Source organism: Salvelinus fontinalis, chromosome 16, assembly GCF_029448725.1.
Source record: "Salvelinus fontinalis isolate EN_2023a chromosome 16, ASM2944872v1, whole genome shotgun sequence".
NCBI classification, from domain to species: Eukaryota; Metazoa; Chordata; class Actinopteri; order Salmoniformes; family Salmonidae; genus Salvelinus; species Salvelinus fontinalis.
Window position 1 is genome coordinate 23,973,536 of NC_074680.1, and position 23,008 is coordinate 23,996,543.

At 44.7% G+C, this 23,008-nt stretch overlaps 1 protein-coding gene across 2 annotated transcripts; it reads left to right on the top strand.

Annotated features, from left to right (window-relative positions):
* The first annotated feature begins 2,876 nt into the window (after positions 1-2,876).
* LOC129812831 (B-cell lymphoma/leukemia 11B-like) lies at positions 2,877-12,530 on the top strand. Of its 2 annotated transcripts, XM_055864739.1 has the most exons (3): positions 2,877-4,809; positions 5,938-6,007; positions 9,316-12,530. In XM_055864739.1, exons 1-3 carry the CDS (start codon positions 2,892-2,894, stop codon positions 9,332-9,334), a joined length of 2,007 nt encoding a protein of 668 aa, XP_055720714.1. In that variant the 5' UTR covers positions 2,877-2,891; the 3' UTR covers positions 9,335-12,530. The 2 variants fall into 2 exon arrangements, with proteins under 2 accessions (XP_055720714.1, XP_055720715.1); XM_055864740.1 differs by lacking the exon at positions 5,938-6,007.
* The last annotated feature ends 10,478 nt before the right edge of the window (positions 12,531-23,008 follow it).

Consider the following 23,008-nt stretch of genomic DNA (forward strand, 5'->3'; position numbering starts at 1 on the left):
GGTAGTATTTACTAATCTAAGTGCACATGATTCACAATTTTACATAAATGAAATAAGACCAGCGCAATTATCATTTTTAAATTAATAATATGAACCATTTATTATGCATTTATTATTATTAAAGATAAGAATAAGCAGCCTTAGAACATTTTATTTCAACAAAATGACTGGACTATTTTTGCATATCCCTGGTGAAGTATCAAGAGGAGTTGTTATTCAAACAATAACAAGATGGTCTAATCATATTTCAGTGACCGGAATAGACCTTCTGTTCTGGGTTGAACATCTGTCTTACATCTGCATTGTGACCTACATATCATCAGAGACCATGCAGACGGTCATGTCTAGATGGGATCCAGCCTATGTCAAATTTAGATCAATTTTTTTTTTTTTTTTTAGTTAACCCTAACTCTTTTTCTAACCTTAACCTAATTCTCCTAACCTGCTTCGTCAGTTCTCCTAACCTGCTTCGTCAGTTCTCCTAACCTGCTTCGTCAGTTCTCCTAACCTGCTTCGTCAGTTCTCCTAACCTGCTTCGTCAGTTCTCCTAAACCTGCTTGTCAGTTCTCCTAACCTGCTTTGTCAGTTCTCCTAAACCTGCTTGTCAGTTCTCCTAACCTGCTTTGTCAGTTTTCCTAAACCTGCTATGAAAAGCTGTGTTTTTTCCAGCAATGACCCATGCAGACACACTGTGTGTTCACTATCCTTCTCCCTATACAGCCTTTCTCTGGAGCTCTCTACTCTGTGGACCAATGAGTGTCTGAGGTGGAGTTGGGATATGCAGCAAACACATTTCCACTTCACACAAATATATGAAATGGGATAAATATAAACACCCACCAAATCATTATTATTATTTATGATTCTTCAGCCTCCGTGTACAGAGTATAGACATACTTAATGTACACACACACAGGCACAAATCTCTGAATCCAATACTTAACAATTACAGAAACGATATGTTTTCATCTGTACTCTAAATTGAAGCATTAGGTAAAAACACAAAGCTTTCATTGAATAAATAAATTAATCTAGTTTTCAAGAGCACAATTACAATTTCCCACTTTATATGTGTGTGTGTGTGTGTTTTATACCAATCCCCATAGGAACGTGACAGTCTGTGTTTAACATCCATTTTCACTGCATGTGCTGGATATTATGCTTGTTTGTGTCGCTGCGGTAACGAGTCCCATTGGCATTACCCAACCGGCATGTGTAACACAGGGGCTGGGCCATCAATTAGTTATGTACTGTTAAAGGTACAGAGCTATGCCAAGCACCACAGCCTAGAACCTCAATCTGTCTGTCTGTCTGTCTGTCTGTCTGTCTGTCTGTCTGTCTGTCTGTCTGTGTCTATCTGTGTACTTTCTTTCTCTCTCTGTGTCTGTCTGTGTCCTGTCTGTCTGTCTGTCTGTCTGTCTGTCTGTCTGTCTGTCTGTCTGTGTCCTGTCTGTCTGTCTGTGTCCTGTCTGTGTCTGTCTGTGTCCTGTCTGTGTCTGTCTGTGTCCTGTCTGTCTGTCTGTCTGTCTGTCTGTCTGTGTCTGTCTGTCGCTCTCTTTCAATTCAATTCAATTTCCTTTATTGGCATGAGGTAACAATGTACATATTGCCAAACCTTACTTTGGAGATTTACAAGTCAATATTTGATCCCGCCGTCTAAATGTGTGTGGTGAGTCATTAAGTGCCTCCTCATTTGCAAAGTTGAACAACCACACACAGAGAAAAGAAGTTATACATGTCTTGTTATTTTTTGTATTGTACTCAACCTTTATTTATACAGGAAGTCTTGTTGAGGTCAGAAGACCTCTTTTACGAAGGAGACCTTTAAACACTAAAAAACTTTACCCTATATTTTCTCAAACGCTCTGAAGTGTTTTCAGCTCTAATGTATTGAATTTGTGTGTCTAGAATGACACAAAGCACCCAGTGGATGTCAGTTAAATACCAAATAGCAACCCCAAGACCAGTAATAATTTACTGCTCCGTTTCAATCTCTCCATCCGCGTTCTCCCTATTTATTAGCAGTCATTTATCTTAATACTCCACCATCTTTATTTTCCTCTCCTCTTTCCTCTCTTTTTTTTTATTTGTTCCCTCGAGGCACGATGCCTTTATTTGTTAGAAAGTGATGAGAGTTCCTTAAATCTTTAAGTTGTACTTTCTCAGCATAGAGCCATATTACTTTGCCGTCTCTGTGATGATTAAAGTCCCTCTGCTTGGAGGGCTACGTGTGTTTTAAAGACACACACACACACGCACACACACACGCACGCATGCACGCACGCACGCACGCACGCACGCACACACACACCAAAACACACTTGCATGGTGTGATCATTTTGAGATTTGTAAGTAGGAGAGATTAAAGAGCACTTAAACTGGTGTGTACAGTGGTCCCACCGCGTCGGCCAATCCACAGTGACTATGGAAATGCACTTGTCAAAAGCCTGATAAGTATGTCCCTGTTATGTGACAACATGATGTGTAAAGACTATTTCATCTACTGGAGGTATTAGGCAAATATGAAGTGGATAACAAAAGTCTGTCTGATGGCTCTCTCTCTGCAAAGTTCCTCTCGTTGTATAAATCAACACATGACCGGGTGATAACACAGCTGTCAGATATCCAGGTGTGTTTCAGTTGGTTAACTCCCCATACGTAAGAAATAGGTTTATTGTAAGGAAATATGATAACAGAAATACAAACAGAGTCACCAGCTACACCATACAGAAACATCAAACTGGTTGTATTTTTACTGACTACCGAATACCACTAAACACTCCATTGAAAATCTCAATATTATTCCTCAGATAGATGTGAAGTTACTGTCATTGAATTCATTCAACAATATTTTCTTTTGAAGAACATGTTTTAATGATTTTCTTTCTTGTATGTGTTTCTCCTGTGTTGCAGGAGGCAGGGACGAGCCTTCAAGCTACATCTGCACCACGTGTAAGCAGCCCTTCCCCAGTGCCTGGTTCCTCCTGCAGCATGCCCAGAACAGCCATGGCATCCGCATCTACCTGGAGTCCAACCCCTCCAGCTCGTCGCTCACCCCCCGCATCACCATCCCCGGGCCCCCCATGGGCCAGGACTCCATCCCCCAGTCCCCCCTCACCAACTTTCTGGGAGAGAACAACCCCTTCCACCTGTTGAGGATGACTGGGCCCCTGCTCCGGGAGCCCCCACCAGGCTTCATGGAGAACCGCGGAGGCCTTCCCAACACGCCGCCCTTCGTCAGCCCCTCACCCCGCCACCACCTGGACCCCCACCGGCTGGAACGCCTTAGTGCCGAGGAAATGGGGCTCATCTCCCAGCACCCCAGTGCCTTTGAGAGGGTGATGCGGCTGACGCCCATGGCCATCGAGGCCCAATCCATGGACTTCTCCAGGCGGCTCAGGGAGCTGGCGGGGAGCAATAACGTGGCCACACCTCCTCTTTCGCCCATCCGGGCCAACCCTATGCACCGCCTGCTCAACCCCAACCCCTTTCAGCCAAGCCCCAAGTCACCCTTTCTCAGCACCCCGCCCCTGCCGGCCATGCCCCCCAACAGCACCACCCCGCCCCAGACACAGGCCAAGAGCAAGTCATGCGAGTTTTGCGGGAAGAGCTTCAAGTTCCAGAGCAACCTGGTGGTCCACCGGCGGAGCCACACCGGGGAGAAGCCCTATAAGTGTCAGCTATGCGACCATGCCTGCTCCCAGGCCAGCAAGCTGAAGAGACACATGAAGACACACATGCACAAATCTGGCTCCATGACAGGGAGGTCTGACGATGGGCTTTCCACCACCAGCTCCCCCGAGCCGGGCACCAGCGAAGTGACCGGAGAAGGCATGAAGAACAGAGAGGGAGACTTCAGGGGGGAGGGTGAAGAGGAGGAAGAGGAAGAGGATGAAGAGGAGATGGAGAACGAGAGCAGGCCAGAGTCAAACTTCAGCATGGACAACATGGAGTTCTACCGTAACCGTGAGAACGGCTCCAAGCCGCCGCCAGACGAGAAGAACTCTCTCTCCCTGGGTAAGATGGTGGAGAATGTGGGCCTGAGCACTATACAGCAGTACAATAACTTGATAGTCGACAATCGTAAAAATCGGATGCCCTTCTCTAAGAAGGGGTCCGACGGGCAGCGGGACACTGGGGATGAGGACTCTGTGGTGGGAGAGATGGAGAGGGAGCACCATCACCACCAGATGGAAAGGGATCACCAGAGGCCCACTGTCAACGGCAGGAACTGTGGCTCCGGCAACTCTTTCTCAAGCCTTTTCCCCCGCAAGCCCACACCCATCACCAGCCCTAGCCTGTCCAACTCTTCCAACAAGAGGATCAAGATTGAGAAGGATCTGGACATGCCCCCGGCACCAATCATCCCTTCTGAGAACGTCTACTCCCAGTGGCTGGTGGGTTACGCCGCCTCACGACACTTCATCAAAGACCCTTTCCTGGGCTTCACCGACTCCAGACAATCTCCCTTCGGCACCTCCTCTGAGCACTCGTCTGAGAACGGCAGCCTGCGCTTCTCCACGCCTCCTGGGGACCTCCTGGATGGCGGCCTGTCGGGGCGCAGCGGCACAGCCAGCGGGGGCAGCACCCCTCACCTGGGGGGAATGGGATCCGGCCGGCCCGGCTCCAAGGAGAGCCGACGGAGCGACACCTGCGAGTACTGCGGCAAGGTGTTCAAGAACTGCAGCAACTTGACAGTGCACCGGCGCAGCCACACGGGAGAGAGGCCCTACAAGTGCGAGCTGTGCAACTATGCCTGCGCCCAGAGCTCCAAGCTCACACGCCACATGAAGACCCACGGGCAGATGGGTAAGGAAGTGTACCGCTGTGACATTTGCCAAATGCCCTTCAGTGTGTACAGCACTCTCGAGAAACACATGAAAAAGTGGCATGGGGAACATTTGATGACCAACGAGGTCAAAATTGAAGCGAGAGAAGCTAAGCCAGATTTTCCTATTTTGCCTCTTTCGCCACAACCTTGAAAAACAAACAAATACAAAAATGGGTAGCTGGATACTCTTTTTCTTAAATATCGCATTTTGGGTTAATTTGATGTTTTTGCCTAAGAAACTGCTAACTGAGAAAAACAATTAAACAAACAAACAGATATTAACAGCACCAATTAAAGCCGGTCTAAACTGCCTTATTTGGCTAATGATCCTTTATAACGGTTGATCAGAGGATTAATTAAATGATACCATTTTTGGAGCCTTTAACTGTGCAATAATTTCTGTATTTATTGTATTTTGTAATATTTTGGCATGTGCAGGTACTATTTTATTTTGTTTTACTTTTTATTTTAATTGCTGGGATTTTATTTCATTTTTTTAAACCCAGAGGAGATCCTGAGATTTTTTTTTAGCAGACAGAAAAAATAATACATTTAAATAATCTTTAGACCACTGCTTATAGAAAATTGTATATTTAAACTACACGTGTAATTTCCTGAAGAGAAGCCTGAATTTAATCTTAAAAAATGTTTTAACCATAACTGAGAAAGCTATTTTTTGTTTGTTATACATGATAGGATATACATTTGCGGACAACAATCCTTTGGCATTGTAGCATGAACTGACTTTTAACATGTTAATCTAATTGGATATGTAGCACTGAATGTCATTTATGACAGTAAATCTAAAGAGGATCCGGAGGTTTCACAAACCCTGCCTCCTCTCCAGTAAATACATCCATTAAAAATAAAGAAGAAGAAGAAACAGATGATCACAAAGGCAGCTGCTTACTGGTACCTAGTACCCACCCCTGACAGACAACGCTAGAAAAACAGGGACATTGTGTATTTCTTTAGAATCCCCTCATAGTATTCTCACACTGCATCTAAACTAGCTCCTCCTAAACTCACCCTAACCCATCCTACTAAACATAACAGAAATGCTATGACAATGCACATACTGATGTTTTCTATCTTTTATCACACAGTTGTAGGATGGCTAAACCGTCGGGCTAAACTGCGGAGCTTTATAGCCAGAGAGAGCAGGGAGATCTTAGGGTGAGCTATAGGGTTCTCTTCCCTCTTCTTCATGATGTTATTCACCTCTTCATTATCATTCCACGGATGAGTTTAACACAATCGCCCGTGCCCTTAGATTATTGCATATATTACACTCTCCTCCCAATTCCCCGTCCCTCGTCTCTGATGCACACTGTGTCTCACTCCTCTGCCAGCTGACTATTACATCTTTCAGCACTATTACAAACTCCCTATCGGACACTGGGCACAGAGTAGCATTACAGACAGTCTCATCACCCTCAGTCTTACTCAGTCATTTCAAACTGCCAGGTATTGACACATTCTTTAGGCAAGGTGTATCTCCTTAAACTCTGCTTTCTGTTTTGATCACCATTCATATTTAATGTTTCTCTGGTGGTGGATTAGGAAGGGGCTGGGTGGTGGATTAGGATGGGTCTGGGTGGTATTTTAAGAAGGGGCTGGGTGGTGGATTAGGAAGGGGCTGGGTGGTGGTTTAAGAAGGGGCTGGGTGGTGGATTAGGAAGGGGCTGGGTGGTGGTTTAGGAAGGGGCTGGGTGGTGGGTTAGGAAGGGGCTGGGCGGTGGATTAGGAAGGGGCTGGGCGGTGGATTAGGAAGGGGCTGGGCGGTGGATTAGGAAGGGGCTGGGCGGTGGATTAGGAAGGGGCTGGGCGGTGGATTAGGAAGGGGCTGGGCGGTGGATTAGGAAGGGGCTGGGTGGTGGTTTAGGAAGGGGCTGGGTGGTGGGTTAGGAAGGGGCTGGGCGGTGGATTAGGAAGGGGCTGGGTGGTGGTTTATGAAGGGGCTGGGTGGTGGATTAGGAAGGGGCTGGGTGGTGGTTTAGGAAGGGGCTGGGTGGTGGGTTAGGAAGGGGCTGGGTGGTGGATTAGGAAGGGGCTGGGCGGTGGATTAGGAAGGGGCTGGGCGGTGGATTAGGAAGGGGCTAGGTGGTGGTTTAGGAAGGGGCTGGGTGGTGGTTTAAGAAGGGGCTGGGCGGTGGATTAGGAAGGGGCTAGGTGGTGGTTTAGGAAGGGGCTGGGTGGTGGTTTAGGAAGGGGCTGGGTGGTGGATTAGGAAGGAGCTGGGTGGTGGTTTAAGAAGGGGCTGGGTGGTGGATTAGGAAGGAGCTGGGTGGTGGATTAGGAAGGGGCTGGGTGGTGGATTAGGAAGGGGCTGGGTGGTGGTTTAAGAAGGGGCTAGGAGGTGGTTTAAGAAGGGGCTGGGTGGTGTAATAGGAAGGGGCTGGGTGGTGGTTTAGGAAGGGGCTGGGTGGTGGTTTAAGAAGGGGCTGGGTGGTGGTTTAGGAAGGGGCTGGGTGGTGGTTTAAGAAGGGGCTGGGTGGTGGATTAGGAAGGGGCTGGGTGGTGGATTATGAAGGGGCTGGGTGGTGGTTTAAGAAGGGGCTGGGTGGTGGATTAGGAAGGGGCTGGGTGGTGGTTTAAGAAGGGGCTGGGTGGTGGTTTAAGAAAGGGCTAGGTGGTGGTTTAAGAAGGGGCGGGGTGGTGGATTAGGAAGGGGCTAGGTGGTGGATTAGGAAGGGGCTGGGTGGTGGATTAGGAAGGGGCTGGGTGGTGGTTTAGGAAGGGGCTGGGTGGTGGTTTAAGAAGGGGCTGGGTGGTGGATTAGGAAGGGGCTGGGTGGTGGTTTAGGAAGGGGCTGGGTGGTGGTTTAAGAAGGGGCGGGGTGGTGGATTAGGAAGGGGCTGGGTGGTGGTTTAAGAAGGGTCTGGGTGGTGGTTTAGGAAGGGGCTGGGTGGTGGTTTAAGAAGGGGCTGGGTGGTGGATTAGGAAGGGGCTGGGTGGTGGTTTAAGAAGGGTCTGGGTGGTGGTTTAGGAAGGGACTGGATGTTGGTTTAGGAAGGGACTGGGTGGTGGTTTAAGAAAGTGCTAGGTGGTGGTTTAAGAAGGGGCTGGGTGGTGAATTAGGAAGGGGCTGGGCGGTGGATTAGGAAGGGGCTGGGCGGTGGATTAGGAAGGGGCTGGGTGGTGGATTAGGAAGGGGCTAGGTGGTGGTTTAGGAAGGGGCTGGGTGGTGGTTTAGGAAGGGGCTGGGCGGTGGATTAGGAAGGGGCTGGGTGGTGGATTAGGAAGGGGCTGGGCGGTGGATTAGGAAGGGGCTGGGTGGTGGATTAGGAAGGGGCTGGGTGGTGGTTTAAGAAGGGGCTGGGTGGTGTAATAGGAAGGGGCTGGGTGGTGGTTTAAGAAGGGGCTGGGTGGTGTAATAGGAAGGGGCTGGGTGGTGGTTTAGGAAGGGGCTGGGTGGTGGTTTAAGAAGGGGCTGGGTGGTGGTTTAGGAAGGGGCTGGGTGGTGGTTTAAGAAGGGGCGGGGTGGTGGATTAGGAAGGGGCTGGGTGGTGGTTTAAGAAGGGTCTGGGTGGTGGTTTAGGAAGGGGCTGGGTGGTGGTTTAAGAAGGGGCTGGGTGGTGGATTAGGAAGGGGCTGGGTGGTGGTTTAAGAAGGGTCTGGGTGGTGGTTTAGGAAGGGACTGGATGTTGGTTTAGGAAGGGTCTGGGTGGTGGTTTAGGAAGGGACTGGATGTTGGTTTAGGAAGGGACTGGGTGGTGGTTTAAGAAAGTGCTAGGTGGTGGTTTAAGAAGGGGCTGGGTGGTGGTTTAGGAAGGGGCTGGGTGGTGGTTTAAGAAGGGGCGGGGTGGTGGATTAGGAAGGGGCTGGGTGGTGGTTTAAGAAGGGTCTGGGTGGTGGTTTAGGAAGGGGCTGGGTGGTGGTTTAAGAAGGGGCTGGGTGGTGGATTAGGAAGGGGCTGGGTGGTGGTTTAAGAAGGGTCTGGGTGGTGGTTTAGGAAGGGACTGGATGTTGGTTTAGGAAGGGACTGGGTGGTGGTTTAAGAAAGTGCTAGGTGGTGGTTTAAGAAGGGGCTGGGTGGTGAATTAGGAAGGGGCAGGGTGGTGGCAATAGTCACAGCCAAAGCGGACACCACCTCTTTAACCAGATGAGAATTACATACCTTAAAATGTAATTCTATATTATTATTAACTCTACATACATTCAGTAACAATGTTTTATGATATCACTGCCCTATACATTTTTTTCTATAAATATCTATACATTTTGACAAAATGAATTTATACCTGTATAATATATAACAAGTTAGATTGTATAGTGTGCCATAGTCAAAATGTTTATGATGTTGTATTTTTCTTCTGGTTAAAATGGTCTTGTCCGCTGCGAGACAGAACCAGTGGCAGTTAGTTACTTAGTGATATGCAGACCAGTAAATTGCACAGTTATAGATACAAACAGTGTCTGTAGAATTCTGTTGAGCGTGTGCCCAAACAGTAAGACAATTTTTTCTTTCTTTCCTCATTCAGGGCTCCCTGTGATGTGTAGTTGAACGCATTCTGAAAGAAGTAGCAACTCTGACACACACAGAATGCACAGCTGAGTGAGCTTTTTAGGAAAGATTTTTCGGTCTTCAGCAAGCACCAACCTTGGGCCAAATCACCACTCCTTGTTATTTTGAATAATGTACCCCTGTCCTACCCCCCCTGTTCAAACCCCCTCAAGTTGACCTTTGACATCCAAGCAAAAATGTTTTATTGAGTTAAAAATCTGTCATTGAGAAAAACAGAAGAGAAAAACATAAACATATCTTTGCAGTTGACCCGCACTATGATTTGTCAATCATTTTTTTACACACAAAAGAAAAAGAAAATGGAAAATGGAAAATGGAAAGTACGGCTTCTGAGCAAGAAATGACTGTAACTGGATTTACTCGGCCTGGGTGAAGGGTTCTATAGTTTGGGATCAGCTGATATTGAAGTGCCAGCGTTGCTATAAGCTTGGCTTTCCCAATACTGGCACTATAAAAATGAAAATTAATTTATTGGGACACTTTTTGTACTGCCATTCAATTTGACATGAGTGTGCCTTGAATACTGATCTTCCTATTCACAGTCTCTCAAGACAAATGCAACACTTTTGTGAAGCAAAGGATTTGAACAAAATGAAAACAATGTATCAAATTTATGTGTCAACTTAGTTCCTAATTTGCTTATGAAATTTCAATAGAATATCAGAGATAGTACTTAATAAAAATAAAACAAAGCTGCATTTAGGTTAGGAGTACCCAGCACAACATTGATGTGTCTGTATATATGTATGCATATGTACATAGAAATGCATAAACCTATATAGATATATATCAAATTCTTCAAATCAGGACAAGACTGTATCCCTAGAAACATGGCCAGAGTGGATTGTTATGTCATACAATAGTCAAGGAAGAGACTGGACTAAAAATCAGGAACTGCAGAAACAAAAAAAGAATTTAGTGCACTCTGTCTTAAAATACGTTTACAGTATTGAAACAAGTACAAGGGTAAAATAATATTTGTGTGTATGTGTGTTTTAAACAAGTATTTCTTTTCTTCAAGTTTGCTTATACATTTTCTCCTGAATGCCATGGTGGCGATGTGTATATTGTTTTTTGGTGACGGGGTTTTAGTATATATATATATATGAATATATATGAATATATATGACATTTTTCTTGTTTACTGTAAAAGTATACCAGTATTTGTAATATTGGAGAATGCCTGGGCATTTTACAAAGATATAAAAAAAGTTATTCTTTCTTTATTTTTATTTTGGAGTACAATTTAAATTGTGGGTCTTTTAAAAATGTTTTTGTCACTGTAACTGTAAAAGTCTTCAGTTTTAGTAACTTCTTCTTTTGCTGCCTTGGTGTAATAAAATGAAAATAAATGAATGAAAAAAAGTGAACTGTAACAAACTTGGATGGGGTGGGCAGCTGCATAATGTCTTAAATGTTCCCTCGTAGAAACTATGGAACATTGTTATTGCTTTGCAGTAAATACTGACATGTATCTATGTTCTGCTTGTGGAATGGATACTCTTCATGGCTGGTTTGAAATACATGTGTAGGCACTTGCTGTCTTTCTACAGAAGCTTGTATTTTTTAACCTGTATGTGCATCCTTTGTGAAAAAGGGTACTTTAAGTACCTGTATGTCATTATCTTATTTGGGGAAGGGGGACAACATTGCAACTTCAAGATAAAACTTACAGGCTGCCACAATATATTTGATTTAATTTGGCAGGATAAAATAGTGCAAAAAACCCATGATGAATCTGCATTTTTGACATGAACCTTATTGTACAGAAGGGAAAGAAAAGGTTGTTTGACCTTTTAGCAACAAAAATACACAAGTAGATGTTTTTGTTTACTATTCTGTTGATTGTACATATTTTTTGTTTTTATTTCATTTTATTTAGATCTGAACATTTCTATGTGTTCTAACTGGCACTGGCAGTGACCTTCTCTCTTTGGGGTCATCTAGCTGCCCTTTGACCCTTGACCTTTGGTGACCTGTGTGTCAGTTGTACAGGAACCTGACCTGCCAACCCATAGATTTCACAGCATGAGGAGAATGGAGAACATATACAAGCATGATGTGGTAGAGACGCAGGCAGACAGGTCTGGCCACCAGTCAGAGAAAGGACATGGATAGAGTGTGTAGAAAAAGACACACACAATGGAGAAGAAATAGTAAAGTTTCTTATGAGGTGCAGGGAGATTATATATCTGGATACCTTAGTTAGACATCGTCTCACAGAACCATGTAGTGTACACAGAGAATCCGAGGCTGGCTGGATACAATCAAAGCTACAAGCTGCACTCGCCTCAAACCAGAAGCTACAATTACAGGCAGTTAGTAGCTACCGTACCTGACCACAATCATATGGACAACTATCAATCAGTCAGAACCAGGGTGTTTATATGAAAGCTGCTCACTTAGATGTACATAACTGTCCTCCAACTGTTTAGCAGCACAGAACACCCATATCTGTGTTTTACCTTCTTTTTACCATTTTATGTTTCCCTTAAAATATTGGTGCTTTGATATGTGCTAAGAGCTATTCCATGTTGGCTGCACTGTTTGTCCACCCCTGGGCACCGTAGACAGAACACCAAGCAGAGCAAGGCTAAGGTAGGCTGTTGATGGTGTTCACTTTGTGTATAGACATATTCATGGAACACTGCCCAGTCTGTGGGTATATTCATTTTGTTTTCCTTCAAAGGTGCAGGTGTATTGGGCTAGGCCAGTAGTCCCTCTACATGAGAGACCGAGTTGACGTTAGTACGCCGGTCCTGAATTAGGAAATGAAAATACAAAGTGCTTTGCTGCTTTCCACTCTTTAGGTTTGACATTCAATCATTTTACTATTTCCTTTCAGATTTTTTTTCATGTTTGTATTTAAAGAATAATACAGGGTTGGGATAAAGACATGGAGAAATCTGTAATTTTTTATATGTAATAATGTTCGAATACAAAGGAAAGTGTTCCGGGTCTGGACATACAGGGGGAGGGCTGGGGGCTTTGAGTAGGGATGTTATGCTGTGTGTGATGTCACTTTATTTAAATACATGAACTGATTCTTTAGGCTGCAATTGGCTGTGTTGTCTATGATGTCACGGAGGTGAGGACAGCGTTCCGTCGTTCTCAGGCCTGATGAGTCCAATGCCATTGGTTCGTTACAGTAAACATGACATTCAGACATCACTTGGCCTGTCTCTGCGCTCTTTATTTGAAATACATCAGAAAGATGCATGTTCACCACATTATGCAACAGGATCAATGCACACACCCACATGCACACGCACACGCACACATTTTTAAGTAATGGAACTTCTGAAATGTAGAAATTGATGAATACATAGAAACGAAAACCTCTGACATTAAACTTACAAAATAACATATTTCACTCTTCCTTCCATGTGCATAAAAACTAATCCAATACCATCGCACTTATTCCGTCTTTTCATCCAAAACCACTTCTAAAATCCACTTCAGGATATACATAAATGCCTGGGTATATGAAGGCATCCTTGGTGGCACATTTCCTGCACTGCAGACTCTGATCCCTGTCACTCAATCTGCTCCCCGCTGGCTGGTTGGACATAGAGGGGTTGAAGAAGGGAATTGCTCCCCGCTGGCTGGTTGGACATAGAGGGGTTGAAGAAGAGAATTGCTCCCCGCTGGCTGGTTGGACATAGAGGGGTTGAAGAAGGGAATTGCTCCCCGCTGGCTGGTTGGACATAGAGGGGTTGAAGAAGGGAATTGCTCCCCGCTGGCTGGTTGGACATAGAGGGGTTGAAGAAGGGAATTGCTCCCCGCTGGCTGGTTGGACATAGAGGGGTTGAAGAAGAGAATTGCTCCCCGCTGGCTGGTTGGACATAGAGGGGTTGAAGAAGGGAATTGCTCCCCGCTGGCTGGTTGGACATAGAGGGGTTGAAGAAGAGAATTGCTCCCCGCTGGCTGGTTGGACGTAGAGGGGGTTGAAGAAGGGAACTGCTCCCCGCTGGCTGGTTGGACATAGAGGGGTTGAAGAAGAGAATTGCTCCCCGCTGGCTGGTTGGACGTAGAGGGGGTTGAAGAAGGGAATTGCTCCCCGCTGGCTGGTTGGACATAGAGGGGTTGAAGAAGAGAATTGCTCCCCGCTGGCTGGTTGGACGTAGAGGGGTTGAAGAAGAGAATTGCTCCCCGCTGGCTGGTTGGACATAGAGGGGTTGAAGAAGGGAACTGCTCCCCGCTGGCTGGTTGGACGTAGAGGGGTTGAAGAAGGGAATTGCTCCCCGCTGGCTGGTTGGACGTAGAGGGGTTGAAGAAGGGAGCTGCTCCCCGCTGGCTGGTTGGACGTAGAGGGGTTGAAGAAGGGAGCTGCTCCCCGCTGGCTGGTTGGACGTAGAGGGGTTGAAGAAGAGAATTGCTCCCCGCTGGCTGGTTGGACGTAGAGGGGTTGAAGAAGGGAATTGCTCCCCGCTGGCTGGTTGGACGTAGAGGGGTTGAAGAAGGGAATTGCTCCCCGCTGGCTGGTTGGACGTAGAGGGGTTGAAGAAGGGAATTGCTCCCCGCTGGCTGGTTGGACGTAGAGGGGTTGAAGAAGAGAATTGCTCCCCGCTGGCTGGTTGGACGTAGAGGGGTTGAAGAAGGGAATTGCTCCCTGCAGGCTGGTTGGACGTAGAGGGGTTGAAGAAGGGAGCTGGATGTTCTACAGTACTGATACAGTCCCCCTTTTGGGGTCCTACAGAGGCTGTCTAAGCTGACTGACGGGCTGGCTCTGCGGGTGCCTGATCTGAGCAGGGCTGTTGAGTTTGACTTAGCTCCCATCATCAAGATATTCTCCATGCCGCTCATACCAACACACCCTGGAATACTAACACACACTCATATAAACGCACTATCAACACACACACTCATATATACTCACTATCAACACACACACTCATATACACTCACTATCAACACACACACTCATATAAACTCACTATCAACACACACACTCATATATACTCACTATCAACACACTCATATACTCACTATCAACACACACACACTCATATAAACTCACTATCAACACACACACTCATATATACTCACTATCAACACACACACTCATATACACTCACTATCAACACACACACACTCATATAAACTCACTATCAACACACACACTCATATATACTCACTATCAACACACACACTCATATACACTCACTATCAACACACACACTCATACACACTCACTATCAACACACACACACTCATATAAACTCACTATCAACACACACACTCATATACACTCACTATCAACACACACACTCATATAAACTCACTATCAACACACACACTCATATAAACTCACTATCAACACACACACTCATACACACTCACTATCAACACACACACTCATACACACTCACTATCAACACACTCATATACACTCACTATCAACACACACACACTCATATAAACTCACTATCAACACACACACTCATATATACTCACTATCAACACACACACTCATACACACTCACTATCAACACACACACTCATTTAAACTCACTATCAACACAGACACACTCATATAAACTCCCTATCAACACACACACTCATTTAAACTCACTATCAACACAGACACACTCATATAAACTCCCTATCAACACACACACTCATATAAACTCATTATCAACACACACACTCATATAAACTCACTATCAACACACACACTCATATAAACTCACTATCAACACACACACTCATATAAACTCACTATCAACACACGCACTCATATAAACTCACTATCAACACACACACTCATACACACTCACTATCAACACACACACACTCATATAAACTCACTATCAACACACACACTCATATAAACTCACTATCAACACACACACTCATATAAACTCACTATCAACACACACACACTCATATAAACTCACTATCAACACACGCACTCATATAAACTCACTATCAACACACACACACTCATATAAACTCACTATCAACACACGCACTCATATAAACTCACTATCAACACACACACACTCATATAAACTCACTATCAACACACACACTCATATAAACTCACTATCAACACACGCAGTACATATACAGTACATTTATTTTTGTAGCAATGTGTTTCATGTAAACAGAAAATTCACATTTGCATGTACATTTTTACATATTTCTTACATGTAAAGTCATATATAGTGAACAGAAAATTTGCCACAAAATGACATCCCCATGCCCAAAAAAATGCAACAATGAAAAAACCTGCGGTAGTTCTGTAAACATTTTTTTTATATACCTCCTCACAGTATGTAACACTACAAGTTCCCATCTTCTTGGTGGACATCCTGTCACTCTTGTTGGTCTGGCCAGAGATTTTCGTCGACATCACCTCTGATGTTTTCCCTTGCGATGCACCAGGGGAAAGATCTCCTTGCATGGTGCAACCATCCCCTGCAGTGATCGCCTGTGACGTCCTCACAAGCAGCATTCATGGCAGCTAACGGAGACATCGGATCTTATTCCTGATAGTCAGATACTTTCCACCTCCATGCTGAACAAAACTCTTCTATTGGATTCAGGAATGGGGAGGATGGTGGAAGGACTCCATTGTTATTCTTTCATGCGCAGCAAACCCTTCCCTAACGATGTTGGTTCAGTGGAAGCTGACATTATCCCACACAATTACATCATTTGGCAAATCTGCATTAACTAAACCTCTATGGTGTTCTGGTATTATGTCTCTGTAAAGGGTATTTAGGAAGACCAGGAGAAGTTGGGTGTTTTAGGGCCCAACGTGTGGAATACGTGTTCTCACAGCATTCTCAGAAATGGCAGCACACATTGTAATATTGGCTCCACGTTGGCCTGGTGTGCCAATTGTGGCTCGGTGTCCAATGAGATTGCGGCCACGTCTCCTGCCTTTGGCCAGATTGAACCCAGCCTCGTCCACAAAAAAAAGTATGTGGGTAATTTCATGTCCTCCCAGCTCCATTATTCTCTATATAGTAACACAGAAACAAAATATAAAGTTAGTTTTACATATCCTATTCTGCAATCAGACAGTTTAGTAAAGTTGAAATGTTTTCTGTTCTTATGGGTATCTACAACTTCAAAAAGTATATACAGGCCTCATTGAAGTACAGTAAAACTCCCTGTACAATATACCAAGTGCACACCAATGATTTACCTGGACGTACTGGTACCGCAGGTCCTACCTGGACATACTGGTACCGCAGCTCCTACCTGGACATACTGGTACCACAGCTCCTACCTGGACTCCCTGGTACCGCAGCTCCTACCTGGACATACTGGTACCGCAGGTCCTACCTGGACATACTGGTATCGCAGGTTCTACCTGGACATACTGGTACCACAGGTCCTACCTGGACATACTGGTACCGCAGGTCCTAGCTGGACTCCCTGGTACCGCAGCTCCTACCTGGACATACTGGTACCACAGCTCCTACCTGGACATACTGGTACCACAGCTCCTACCAGGACATACTGGTACCACAGCTCCTACCTGGACATACTGGTACCGCAGTTCCTACCTGGACATACTGGTACCACAGCTCCTACCTAGACATACTGGTACCGCAGCTCCTACCTGGACATACTGGTACCACAGCTCCTACCTGGACATACTGGTACCACAGCTCCTACCTGGACATACTGGTTCCCGCAGTCCTACCTGGACATTCTGGTACCACAGCTCCTACCTGGCCATACTGGTACCGCAGCTCCTACCTGGACATACTGGTACCAAAGCTCCTACCTGGACTCCCTGGTACCGCAGCTCCTACCTAGACATTCTGGTACCACAGCTCCTACCTGGACATACTGGTACCGCAGCTCCTACCTGGACATACTGGTACCACAGCTCCTACCTGGACTCCCTGGTACCGCAGCTCCTACCTAAACATTCTGGTACCACAGCTCCTACCTGGACATACTGGCACCGCAGGTCCTACCTGGACATACTGGTACCACAGCTACTACCTAGACATACTGGTACCGCAGCTCCTACCTGGACATTCTTGCACCACAGCTACTACCTGGACATACTGGTACCGCAGCTCCTACCTGGACATACTGGTACCACAGCTCCTACCTGGACATACTGGTACCGCAGGTCCTACCTGGACATTCTGGTACCACAGCTCCTACCTGGACATACTGGTACCACAGCTCCTACCTGGGCATACTGGTACCACAGCTCCTACCTGGACATACTGGTACTGCAGCTCCTACCTGGACATCCTGGTACCACAGCTCCTACCTGGGCATACTGGTACCACCGCTCCTACCTGGACTCCCTGGTACCGCAGGTCCTTCACTCTGTCACTATTCCTCTCAATTGACACCTTATACAGTTGTTTCATAGTCATTAGATTTAAAAAAAAAAACTCTGTCTACAGTGGAAATGCTGACAGAATTGATATTTGCGAAGATATTGATGTAATTTATGAATCTCTTTTAGCAGGGTGGAATTGTTGGCTATGACCATGTTGCAAATTCCTTGTTCTGCTGATGGCTGAATATTGCTGCTCTGTCACCAGCATGAGGTCGTGGTACAGTCCTATATATGACATGTAGAGCTGCTCTGTCACCAGCATGAGGTCGTTGTACAGTCCTATATATGACATGTAGAGCTGCTCTGCCACCAGCATGAGGTCGTTGTACAGTCCTATATATGACATGTAGAGCTGCTCTGCCACCAGCATGAGGTCGTTGTACAGTCCTATATATGACATGTAGAGCTGCTCTGTCACCAGCATGAGGTCGTTGTACAGTCCTATATATGACATGTAGAGCTGCTCTGCCACCAGCATGAGGTCATTGTGCAGTCCTATATATGACATGTAGAGCTGCTCTGCCACCAGCATGAGGTCGTTGTACAGTCCTATATATGACATGTAGAGCTGCTCTGCCACCAGCATGAGGTCATTGTGCAGTCCTATATATGACATGCAGAGCTGCTCTGTCACCAGCATGAGGTCATTGTGCAGTCCTATATATGACATGTAGAGCTGCTCTGTCACCAGCATGAGGTCGTTGTGCAGTCCTATATATGACATGTAGAGCTGCTCTGCCACCAGCATGAGGTCGTTGTACAGTCCTATATATGACATGTAGAGCTGCTCTGTGTTGTACAGTCCTATATATGACATGTAGAGCTGCTCTGTCACCAGCATGAGGTCGTTGTGCAGTCCTATATATGACATGTAGAGCTGCTCTGCCACCAGCATGAGGTCGTTGTACAGTCCTACATATGACATGTAGAGCTGCTCTGTCACCAGCATGAGGTCATTGTACAGTCCTATATATGACATGTAGAGCTGCTCTGTGTTGTACAGTCCTATATATGACATGTAGAGCTGCTCTGCCACCAGCATGAGGTCGTTGTACAGTCCTATATATGACATGTAGAGCTGCTCTGTCACCAGCATAAGGTCATTGTGCAGTCCTATATATGACATGCAGAGCTGCTCTGTCACCAGCATGAGGTCATTGTACAGTCCTATATATGACATGTAGAGCTGCTCTGTCACCAGCATGAGGTCATTGTACAGTCCTATATATGACATGTAGAGCTGCTCTGTCACCAGCATGAGGTCGTTGTGCAGTCCTATATATGACGTGTAGAGCTGCTCTGCCACCAGCATGAGGTCGTTGTGCAGTCCTATATATGACATGTAGAGCTGCTCTGCCACCAGCATGAGGTCATTGTACAGTCCTATATATGACATGTAGAGCTGCTCTGCCAACAGCATGAGGTCGTTGTACAGTCCTATATATGACATGTAGAGCTGCTCTGCCACCAGCATGAGGTCATTGTACAGTCCTATATATGACATGTAGAGCTGCTCTGCCACCAGCATGAGGTCGTTGTACAGTCCTATATATGACATATAGAGCTGCTCTGTCACCAGCATGAGGTCAATGTACAGTCCTATATATGACATATAGAGCTGCTCTGCCACCAGCATGAGGTCAATGTACAGTCCTATATATGACATGTAGAGCTGCTCTGTCACCAGCATGAGGTCGTTGTACAGTCCTATATATGACATATAGAGCTGCTCTGCCCCCAGCATGAGGTCATTGTACAGTCCTATATATGACATGTAGAGCTGCTCTGCCACCAGCATGAGGTCGTGGTACAGTCCTATATATGACATGTAGAGCTGCTCTGTCACCAGCATGAGGTCATTGTGCAGTCCTATATATGACATGTAGAGCTGCTCTGCCACCAGCATGAGGTCGTGGTACAGTCCTATATATGACATGCAGAGCTGCTCTGTCACCAGCATGAGGTCGTGGTACAGTCTTATATATGACATGTAGAGCTGCTCTGTCACCAGCATGAGGTCGTTGTACAGTCCTATATATGACATGTAGAGCTGCTCTGCCACCAGCATGAGGTCGTTGTACAGTTTATTACTGTATTACTGTACTACTTTATTACTGTATTACTGTACTACTGTATTACTGTATTACTGTACTACTGTATTACTGTATTACTGTACTACTGTATTACTGTACTACTGTATTACTGTATTACTGTACTACTTTATTACTGTATTACTGTACTACTGTATTACTGTATTACTGTACTACTGTATTACTGTATTACTGTACTACTGTATTACTGTATTACTGTACTACTGTATACTGTATTACTGTACTACTGTATACTGTATTACTGTACTACTGTATTACTGTGTTACTGTACTACTGTATTACTGTGTTACTGTACTACTGTATTACTGTATTACTGTATTACTGTATTACTGTATTACTGTACTACTGTATTACTGTATTACTGTATTACTGTGTTACTGTGTTACTGTACTACTGTATTACTGTATTACTGTGTTACTGTACTACTGTACTACTGTATTACTGTATTACTGTGTTACTGTACTACTGTATTACTGTATTACTGTATTACTGTACTACTGTATTACTGTATTACTGTATTACTGTGTTACTGTACTACTGTATTACTGTATTACTGTATTACTGTACTAATGTTTTACTGTGTTACTGTATTACTGTACTACCGTATTACTGTACTACTGTATTACTGTATCACTGTATTACTGTATTACTGTATTACTGTATAGTCCTCATACATATCTTACGGTACATTGTGATTTCATTTGCATGTGCCTTTACAATAGTTGTGAATGAAATGCTGTAATAAATGTAAAGAAGGAGTACATATTGACCTGTTTTCCCTATGGAATGTTGATGACACTGTGGACCTGTTAACATTAGGCTGTACTCTCCAACCAGTCTCTTCCATTGTAAGACCATGGTTTATGACACTGTGGATCTGTTAACATTAGCCTGTACTCTCCAACCAGTCTCTTCCATTGTAACACCATGGTTTATGACACTGTGGATCTGTTAACATTAGCCTGTACTCTCAGACCAGCCTCTTCCATTGTAACACCATGGTTTATGACACTGTGGACCTGTTAACATTAGGCTGTACTCTCAGACCAGCCTCTTCCATTGTAACACCATGGTTTATGACACTGTGGACCTGTTAACATTAGGCTGTACTCTCCGACCAGTCTCTTCCATTGTAACACCATGGTTTATGACACTGTGGATCTGTTAACATTAGCCTGTACTCTCAGACCAGCCTCTTCCATTGTAAGACCATGGTTTATGACACTGTGGACCTGTTAACATTAGGCTGTACTCTCAGACCAGCCTCTTCCATTGTCAGACCATGGTTTATGACACTGTGGATCTGTTAACATTAGGCTGTACTCTCAGACCAGCCTCTTCCATTGTAACACCATGGTTTATGACACTGTGGATCTGTTAACATTAGCCTGTACTCTCAGACCAGCCTCTTCCATTGTAACACCATGGTTTATGACACTGTGGACCTGTTAACATTAGGCTGTACTCTCAGACCAGCCTCTTCCATTGTAACACCATGGTTTATGACACTGTGGACCTGTTAACATTAGGCTGTACTCTCTGACCAGCCTCTTCCATTGTAAGTCCATGGTTTATGACACTGTGGATCTGTTAACATTAGGCTGTACTCTCAGACCAGCCTCTTCCATTGTAACACCATGGTTTATGACACTGTGGATCTGTTAACATTAGGCTGTACTCTCAGACCAGCCTCTTCCATTGTAACACCATGGTTTATGACACTGTGGACCTGTTAACATTAGGCTGTACTCTCAGACCAGCCTCTTCCATTGTAAGACCATGGTTTATGACACTGTGGATCTGTTAACATTAGGCTGTACTCTCAGACCAGCCTCTTCCATTGTAAGACCATGGTTTATGACACTGTGGATCTGTTAACATTAGGCTGTACTCTCAGACCAGCCTCTTCCATTGTAAGACCATGGTTTATGACACTGTGGATCTGTTAACCTGTCTAGGATCAGCGTGGCGCTAGCGGCACACCCCCCCCCCCCCCACTGAAAAACCAGTGCCGCGAAATTCAAAAAAAATATTTTTTTAAAATATTTAACTTTCACACATTAAAGTCCAATACAGCTAATGAAAGACACAGATCTTGTGAATCCAGTCAACATTTCCGATTTTTAAAATGTTTTACAGGGAAGACACAATATGTAAAGATGTACATCTATTACCTAAAAACACATTAGCATAATCCACCATCTTTTATTTGTCCACCAACACCAGTAGCCATCACCAATTCGGCTAAACTAAGATATTTATAGCCCCTAACCAACAAAAAAACTCATTAGATGACAGTCTGATAACATATTTATGGTATGGGATAGGTTTTGTTAGAAAAAAGTGCATATTTCAGGTAGATGGCATAGTTTACAATTGCACCCACCATCACAAATGGACTAGAATAATTACAATGAGCAACGTGTTTACCTAACTACTAATCATCAAACATTTCGTAAAAATACACAGCATACACGAATCGAAAGACACAGATCCTGTGAATACAGACAATATTTCAGATTTTCTAAGTGTCTTACAGCGAAAACACAATAAATCGTTATATTAGCTTAGCACATAGCAATTAGCAGCCCAGCATTGATTCTAGCCAAAGTGAGCGATAAAAGTCAACATCGCCAAAAGATATTAATTTTTTCACTAACCTTCTCAGAATTCTTCCGATGACACTCCTGTAACATCACATTACAACATGCATATACAGTTTGATCGAAAATGTTTATATTTAGCCACCAAAATCATGGTTAGACAATGTGAAATGTAGACAGGCTGGTCAGAAAATGTCCTTGCGCCACTTAGACAGTGATCTACTCTTATACATAAATACTCATAAACGTGACTAAAAAATATAGGGTGGACAGGGATTGATAGACAATTTAATTCTTAATACAATTGCGTTATTACATTTTTTAATTTATCCTTACTTTTCAATACAGTTTGCGCCAAGCGAAGCTACGTCAAAAAACATGGCGTCCTAAGCCACTAAAATGTTTCGACAGAAACACGATTTATCATAATAAAAATGTCCTACCTTGAGCTGTTCTTCCATCAGTATCTTGGGCAAAGGATCCTTTCTTGGGAGAAATCGTCTTTTGGTGGAAAGCTGTCCTCTTGCCATGTGGAAATGTCAACTGCGTTCGGGATGAACTGAAAAGCGTGCCCAACTTTTCACATCGTTGCAAAAATAAATGTCCCAA